The 8,225-nt window shown below is 47.5% G+C and overlaps 2 protein-coding genes and 1 pseudogene across 2 annotated transcripts; 1 reads left to right on the forward strand and 2 right to left on the reverse strand.

Moving 5' to 3' along the window:
• On the reverse strand, positions 1-893 carry LOC147987371 (uncharacterized). The gene is made up of 2 exons (XM_087542357.1): positions 789-893; positions 1-534 (listed from the first exon to the last, which is right to left on the reverse strand). The coding sequence occupies exons 1-2, from the start codon at positions 891-893 to the stop codon at positions 1-3; spliced, it is 639 nt and encodes a 212-aa protein (XP_087398483.1).
• A 315-nt stretch (positions 894-1,208) lies between these two features.
• Positions 1,209-2,703, forward strand: LOC125538285 (ervatamin-B pseudogene; annotated as a pseudogene).
• Positions 2,704-4,750: 2,047 nt separating this feature from the next.
• LOC125540211 (uncharacterized) lies at positions 4,751-7,836 on the reverse strand. The gene is made up of 7 exons (XM_048703789.2): positions 7,348-7,836; positions 6,650-7,157; positions 6,400-6,513; positions 6,141-6,206; positions 5,845-5,910; positions 5,604-5,666; positions 4,751-5,449 (listed from the first exon to the last, which is right to left on the reverse strand). The coding sequence occupies exons 1-7, from the start codon at positions 7,683-7,685 to the stop codon at positions 5,291-5,293; spliced, it is 1,314 nt and encodes a 437-aa protein (XP_048559746.1). The 5' UTR covers positions 7,686-7,836; the 3' UTR covers positions 4,751-5,290.
• Between the last annotated feature and the right edge of the window lie 389 nt (positions 7,837-8,225).

Consider the following 8,225-nt stretch of genomic DNA (forward strand, 5'->3'; position numbering starts at 1 on the left):
TCAAGCCTCCAGTATGGCCTTGATTTTCTCAAGCTTTTCCTTGCTCCCATGGCCAGCATTCAGCAGATCAGCAACTACTTTCTCAAGCTCTGTCTTCTCTTGTGCAAGAAGATCCCTGTCCACCTTTATCTCTTTCATTGCCTTCCTGGTGTTGTGAATTATGTCTGCCTGGGCCTGAAGGATACACCTCTGTTCTTTTGCTAGCCTTAGCTTCTCCATCTTCATCTCCAGCTCTAGCTCTTCCTTCTGCTTCTCAAATTTCTCAGCATCCATTGCTTTTTGGTAGGCAATCTTGCCAACACCATCCTGCCAGTCAAACATCTTGCTAACATCATCAACCATTTTATGATACTCAGTGCAGAGATGATCATAGTCCTTCTTCAACTTGGCAACCTCATCCTCATATGCATGCTTGTCTTGAATCCTTCCAAGGTTTTGCTCATGGAACATTTCCCACAACTTGATGAGGCAGTTCTTAAGTACATCAGGCCAGGCAGGATCAACCCACTGAACTACACCACAATTCACACCTCCCTGTAGTTTGATCAGAGAACACATACTTCAGAAAATGCATAAATTCAGTTCTAACTTCAATTCAAAAAGAGGATTGGTACACAAGGAGGACATGTAACCATAAATTCAGTACTAAATTCAGTTCAAACAAAGTTAATGTACAAATTCAGTAACCACTGGGCATAACTGAATCCACTAGGCATAACTGAATCCACTAGACATTAACTGAATCCACTAGGCATAACTGAATCCACCCAGCATACTCAATTACTCACCTGAACAGGGCATCCATAGAACCTCCTCCCAGTTTTAGCACCTTCAAAAGCAACACACTTCCTAGACTTCATATCGTGCAGAGTACACTTGGCAACTTCCTCCATGGGAGCACCACACCAGAGTGGCTCAGGGATGGTGTCAGGTGTGTCCTACAAGCAGTAAAAGGTAGATCAGAACCAATGCATCAACTAGTTCAACTTGAGTCAAGCTTTGCCTTGCTCAAGGTCAGATCAGACATCACAGTGCCATCCATACCCTAGATCAAAACTAATAGATAACCAAACCAAACGAATCCATCCATACAAATATACAGCTCATCAACCCTCATTCCCAAATCGATTCAACCCTAACCCTAGATAATGACAGAGAGGAGGAGGATGAGGCTTACAAAGTACTCCATGTCCATCAGGTTGCCCCCCATGCTGTCGTCGGAGCTCTCATCCCCATCATTCCAAGAAGGCATCCTGGCCGGTGACGAGGAACTGAGGTGGTCGGCGACGATGGAGAGCTCGGCCAGGGGAAACAGAGCGAGGGGGGAGAGTGAGAGTGAGGGGGGAGAGAGTGAGTGAGCGAGAGGGAGACAGAGTGAGGGCCGGATCCGTTTTGACCTGGTCGGGACGGCCCGTGCGCCCTAACGGCCGTCACCCGCGCGCCGTGAGCACTGTGGCCGACAAAACCCTGACGGGCGGGCCCCACATGTCATAACCCCAGTTAAAACTTAACCGTTCGGCCACTTAGATTTTTTGGAACAGCCAGCCACTTTTGTGGTAGTTTTTTTGAAAAATTAAAAAAAGCGGTAGTTTTTCGAAACGATAGCCCGTAATGTGGTAGTTTTTTGCTATTCACTCGTGCGTGTTTGATGAAAGTAACTGAATATTTTCTGGTGATCAAATTGCAGTCTCAGAAGAGCAATGGATGCTGCTGGCCACCGCTTTGGCTTTCTTCGCAGGTACCTCAGACCACGGAATATGGCGCTAGCTGCATGGCATGGATTATTTGTTTTTGGTGTCTGGATCTGTGTGAAGGAGATTGGCAGGATTGTGCCGTCAGAGATTGACTGGGTTGAAGCTGGCGCCGTCTCCCCGATTGTGAGGGAACAAAAGAATTGTGGTGAGTGCCTTAAGATTGAAAACATTATTCTCCGTTGCTAGCTAGTGTCTAGCTTGAATTGTTCTCATAGTGCATCGTAGTTTATTTGCTGCTGCGTGTAGCTTAATTCTGGACGGCAGCTAATTAACATGCTAGCGTGCATCTACAATTTAGTGCGTTCATGCATGGATCCCTAACTTGTGCATTTGTCGCAGGCAACTGTTGGGCCATAGCTGTTGCATCCTCGGTCGAAGCTGTACATTACATGAATACCTTGCAGTCAGTCTCGTTGTCGGTTCAAGAGCTCATCGACTGTGAGTCTGTGACACAGAGAACGACGGGTGTGACGGGGGCGAGAAAGAAAAGGCCTTCGGGTATATACAAACAAATGGACTCTCGAGCGAAACTGACTACCCATACATCGATGAGAGGAGTAAATCGGGTTGCAAGCCGAACAAAACAGTAGCAGCAAGGATAGCAGGCTTTCAATTTGTCAACCCAACCGAAGAGGCTCTAGAGAAAGCGGTAGCAAAACAGCCCGTGGTTGTCAGTATACAGAGTCCCGATGATCTGCAGAAATACAAAGGAGGCATCCTGGATTATGAACCTAACGAAGACTACACCGGCAGCAGACATGCTGTCCTGATTGTTGGTTATGGCACAGATTCCGACGGTGTCAAGTACTGGCGCTTCAAGAACTCGTGGGGAGAAGACTGGGGTGAGGGTGGGTTTGGGAGGATCCTCAGGCACATTGCCGACAAGCGAGGTGTGTTGGGTATTTTCATGCGCCAAGGAATATATATATATCCAGTGCTTAAGGACTGATCAATCTATATGGTTGCATCTTTTGTTTGTAAAACTTATGTCCCCTTCCTAGTTCCATATCTTACCATTGTTGAACCTCTGCTCGTGTAGTTGCATGCATATTTTTGTCTATGTTGTGATGATGTTTTCATATGTGTAGTCGTTGTTGGACTTAATTCTTCCTAGTGAAATTTTATCAGTTCTTGATATCTAATCAGTTGCTATTAAGTTTTTTTTTCTCGAGCAACCGGCATGAGCTCTGTTATTCTATATACTACTCACTTCGTCCCATAACGTGTGTCAAAAAAACGTCTTACATTATGGGACTGAGGGAGTAGAAATTCTTATACTTCGAGCTTATTGTGAGAGGTGTAAATCGGGCTGCAAGAGGAACACCACAGTAACAACAAGGACATCATGCAAGATAAGTACTCATGATAATCCAGCTGATATGATGACAAAGCCAGTTCCGACCAATAAGTTTGAGCTTTACTCAGGCTTAGTTGGTATTTCTCACTAGTCCTATGGACTTTGACGCACAAGGTGTTTAACCTGATTTGGATGGAGTTATTCACTTTCTTCGACTACTGAAAGAAATTTGGCTCAAGGTGGAGATTGTTAAATTGTGATCCAAATTCTAGTATCGTATTGGACTAGACGTAGTACATACGGTGTGGGCCTTTTGCGTTGGTACCGATGCGTACGAGTACAACTCGTTTACTTGTCCTATAAGGATTCCTATGTGTTGCCCCTCATATATATCACATGTAGTCGCACCTCAGACGGCCTGTCGTCTCGTGCTTGTAATACTCCTCCTCATAATGATTGCGCCTTCGTGCGTCCGTGGTTTTCTCCCGCAAGGGTTTCCACGTAAAAATCCGTGTCTCTTTGTCTCGTTTATTTCTCGTTATTATCTAACACAAGCTTCTGTTTGGATTGTGTGACTACCTAAATGGCTAAATCAGACGATTAAAAATGTGTGGTTACTTTTAGGAGTGCTTTTTAAAAGATGGAGAATCAATATAAAGGTGTTTAATTTCACTGTAGGTCTCTCAGTCACTTAACGAGACGTGAAGTTGAACTTTGTCTTGCACGCTGGGTTTACTAGTTCGACCATTACACTAACGTAGGGTGTTGAGGTGCGTGATGGTAGCTTTCAAACAGAGTCAAATTCAAAAGTTTAGCACCAATTCTTTCTATGGCAAGAAACAAGGTCAAATTCTACGAAAAGTACACGAGTTTCTTTCATCCCAAGAACAGGACAAATGAGAGGTTCAACTTATATCCATGCCGCAGGAGAATTGGTGGGCTGGGCAGAAATTAAATACTCGAACACAGTTCATACATCTCCTCCAAGTAGTTTAGTGCGTTCTTCTGAAGAACAGTTGTTTTTATGCCAACCATCCCACTATGATGTTCAGTTTATACTATAAAAAAACTGGTGCTTTACTCTTTTTCATTTCAACAGTTTTCCACGCAGGTAGACTCAAAGAGCTAAAAGTGCACTCGATATTGGTCCGGTACCATACCACCCAAATGTAAAAAAAGCACAGGAAATGGGGTGCTAGCATGCTGCTAGGGCAAAACAGTTGTGCTCAGCACTCAGCAGCCAAGCTTCAGTGCTGCAACACTTCAGTTGAGATTCAGCCGTTCGCTACTCTCGGTGTGTCGAACTTATCTGAATTTCGTGCCGCGAGTCACTTTCAGGTGAGTTTCATCGCTTTTACTACCCCTATACTTGTTATGAAAGAGTGATTTTTTCTACTCCTGCTACTTGTTATGCAACTGAATTTTCTAAATTGCTTGGATACAATTTCAGCGATGACTATACACGGGTCCTGGCTTAGTTGGTACCGCTGAGAGGAATGAAACGTAGACCACACGATAAGAAACACACAGAAGAATATGCTATACACGCATGCTGATATCCACTGGCTCAGAAATGGGATAGTCTAACCTGAAAGATTCTGGAAGGCAATATTCAAGAAAAAGACACACAGCACGCACAGATTCTGGAAGCCCTACTTAAAACAAGAGCATGTGGCCAGATCCAAAGGTGTAAACCGCATGCTGAGATCAATCAAGGGGAGATGCCACTTCTTTATTTGGTAGTACAAATCCATAGAGAAATGAAACCTGCTACAGACAGATCTGCTTTGATCGATCATGGCTGAATTAAAGTACTAGTAGTAGTTCTTAAAACAACAAGCTGTTCCACAACTGCCCAATGATGCAAACCTAACAACCAATCACACGACGACAATCGACGACGACGATGATCGAATGATCAGCGCGACATAATCCAGTACTGATCCTCTCAGCTAGCATGCAGATCCCTTGGTCAATAGATTATTCCCTGATGAACCTGAAGAATGAGCCCAAGTCTTCAAGCACTCATTCCAAAGGTTCATCTAGCTTAGCCATATAATTAATTAAGCGTTCCTCACTGGTGCTACTACCTGTTACAAATTATGATCATAGGCTGTTACTACTAGATAGCTCATGAAGATCGAGGAACGTTGTCGTCGGATCGATCCGTGCGTGGTTGCTTCTGATCGATCGGATCGGGGCCGTACGTTCATCAAGCTTTGTGCTTCTTCTTCTTCCTCTACCTAAATTGGGGGCCGAAGGGGTTCCAGAAGTCGACGGGCACGTCGCTGGCCACGGCGAAGGTGCTCGATATCGGCACCAGGCACAGCCCCCGGCCCTTGAGCGACACCTCGCCGCCGTCCTTGCACGACTTGTCGGGGCTACCATTGCTCGAGCTCTGTGACCAGACACGCGCAGACACATGTAAAAAGCCACCATCAGACATGCAAGCACTTTGAGACTTGAAATGGCAGCATCCATGGGGCAATGGAAAGTGAGAGAGAGCAAAGCATGCAGACTGACAAGCACGCCATGGATGTACATGTACATACCTTGAGGTACTGTGGCACTTGATGCTGATGATGGCCGCTCTTGAGGTATGGGGCGCTGAGCACCTGCATGCAAGGTTGCAGAGACAAATGTTGAGCTCGGTCTCCAATGGAGTCTCCTGGTGGATGATTCGTGGGAGGAAACCGATAGAGCCCGTGCGTGCTCGGGGCGCCATGATTAAAGCGTGCGTGTGCGTGCATGGGGGCATGGAATCATATGTAGGGACTTGGAACGTGCACTTACACCAACTTGGTCGTGGAGGAACTTGATGTACTCGATGGTCTCGTGCAGCACCGACGCCGTATCTGTCTGCGGCACGCACAACGAGATTGTGTGTTAGATACTCCTCCACATGTGTGTTTAGATGAAAGTAGATCTCGAAAGGAGGGGAGGAAACGATGAACGCTTTTGCAGAGAAGAGATGCACATTGGATGATACTACTCAAGGTCATGTGTAATATATCTAGCTTTTGTTTATGTGATGCATGCATGCATGCATGAAAAGCCTAGCTAAGCGAAGCTAGCAAGCAAGCTTATACCTTTCCGAAAGGAGAGACGAGCTGTTGGAGCGCTGTGATCCTGTCCCCTAGCTTCTCCTTCCTAACCTGAAATGTGTTGCATGCACAACTTTAATCAACCGATAAAGATGCATCATGCACCGATCTGGGTTTGCGTCTATGTATTATACTATGTGACATCAAATAATGTCCATGGTGTTTAAGAGAACCAAGTGGCATGATTTAACCTAACCTAAGTACCTAACCATGCATGAGTATGAGCATGAGCATGCATGTTTACCTTGAAGGTCGGCAATGGCGACGGCGTCTCCATTCTCGGTTTCTTGAACGCCGGCTCGCCGCTCGCCTTCTTGGTGACGATTGAGCTAGAATCTCCCACGCCTTCTAGCACAGTCTATACATACAGACAACCAAAGTAAATTACAATCGGCCACCTACTACATCTGTACGTGCTTCCATGCAATATTTGCAACTGCTTGTATAGAGTATCGTAGTAGTAAATACTAAATCATTAGCACAAGCTTACGTACCTTAAGTGCAAGGTTTGCCCCACGCGGCGCCGGCGCCGGTTGTTTCGCCAAACGCACGCTAGTGTTGTCAGTCGCCGGCGGCGCTGCCATGCCCATGCCGAACCCGGCAGACTGGTTCCAGAACGCGGCGTCGTTGGTGAACTGGAGCGGCTCCCTGGCCCCTGTCTGGCCGCCCATCTGCTGGTACTGATACTGCTGCAGGAGCCCCGCTGCCGGTGCTGGCTTACCGGTGGGCTCGATGAGGCTCCTCAGCAGCGACGACTGGAACCCGTACGGCGAGTTGGGCGACAGGAGCAGCTCCGGCGCCCCCAGGCTGGACAGCAGCTGCTGCTGGCGCTGGTGATCGTCCTGCTGCTGCTGCTGCTGATGGTGGTGGTGGCCTTGTAGAGCTAGGTCTAGGTTGTTCGGCGCGGCGACGGCATTCATCATGCTCTGCGGGTCCGTTCTCGAGCTCATGTCATGGTGGCCAACTTGGAGAAACCCATGCATATTACCAGCGCCGCTGCTCCTGTTGGAAGTTAAAATACATACACATGTAGATTTCGTTAATTAGTTTCAGTGCATGTCACGGGAGTATGTACGTATGTGTATCGACCATCATCATATCATATGATACTAGTACGAGATCACGGACGAACGGCGAATCAATCGAGCAAATTAAGGGCAGGTGTGGAACTAAGTGGGAACGAACAACTCACATGTAAGGGTTATTCCAGTCGGCGAAGCCGGCGGCTGCCGGGTCGTTGATGCTGGCCGTTTCTTGGAAGGTTATGGAGCTGTTGTTCCCGGGCGACTCGGAGGAGGCCGTGGTGGTGCAGCTCTTGGCCTGCTTCCCGCCGTCTACCCCCGCCACGTCGTAGCCACCAGCCGCCAGACCGGCCGGCCAGCTGTTGAACCCGGCGAGCTCCGTGGAGCACGCCGCGGCAGGCACCCCCGCCGTCGCGTTGCTGTTCCACCACATGCCATGAGACACGGCTCCGGCACCGCCGCCGCTGTACATGGCCGGAGCAGCATGCATCAGCTGATGATCTCCCATCTCTTCAATCTGCCGATCACCGCTCCGCTTCTTCGTCGACCGATCGATCTCGGAGGGATAGGAGAGCCAGATGCAAGGGAGTGGTGAGTGCTTGTTGGGTGGGCAAGGAGAGGAGGGAGGGGAAAGGGGTGAAGCTAAGCTCAGTGGAAAAGATGGGGTTGTGTGGTCTGGGTATATATAAACTGCGTTTGGAAATGAAACGGAGAGGAGAATTTCGCCTGCCTGACCGTGGCTTGGGTCGTTGGCGGTCTTCCCGCATTGCGTCAGCTGGTAAATTTCAAATCGATCTGGTGCAACAGATCATGATCAAGCGGTCGTTGAACAACCCACATCACTAGAGTAGAGCACTACACAACACTCTCGTGCTCACCGGTAGTAGTCTCTTTTAACTCTCAATCTTGTCTTGTAGTTGTAACAGTAACCTCTTATTGTCTTAGGGTTTTGACGTATGCGCGTAATGTTAGATGACTACCAACAACGAAAAAGACATATCATAGTGTTGTTAAGGTTCATCACACTAGGTGTAATCTTAAAGAATAA

This window comes from Triticum urartu, chromosome 2A, assembly GCF_056163025.1.
Source record: "Triticum urartu cultivar PI428250 chromosome 2A, HENAU_Tu73, whole genome shotgun sequence".
Taxonomy (NCBI): Eukaryota; Viridiplantae; Streptophyta; class Magnoliopsida; order Poales; family Poaceae; genus Triticum; species Triticum urartu.

What these genes read in the sequence shown, in the direction of transcription:
- LOC147987371 (XM_087542357.1), bottom strand. Translation starts at nt 893, where the DNA reads ATGGAGGAAGTTGCCAAGTGTACTCTGCACGATATGAAGTCTAGGAAG. An exon ending in TCTATGGATGCCCTGTTCAG is followed by an intron (nt 535 to 788) that starts GTGAGTAATTGA and finishes ATCAAACTACAG; the next exon opens with GGAGGTGTGAATTGTGGTGT.
- LOC125540211 (XM_048703789.2), bottom strand. Translation starts at nt 7,685, where the DNA reads ATGGGAGATCATCAGCTGATGCATGCTGCTCCGGCCATGTACAGCGGC. An exon ending in GACTGGAATAACCCTTACAT is followed by an intron (nt 7,158 to 7,347) that starts GTGAGTTGTTCG and finishes AACTTCCAACAG; the next exon opens with GAGCAGCGGCGCTGGTAATA. An exon ending in GGGCAAACCTTGCACTTAAG is followed by an intron (nt 6,514 to 6,649) that starts GTACGTAAGCTT and finishes CTGTATGTATAG; the next exon opens with ACTGTGCTAGAAGGCGTGGG.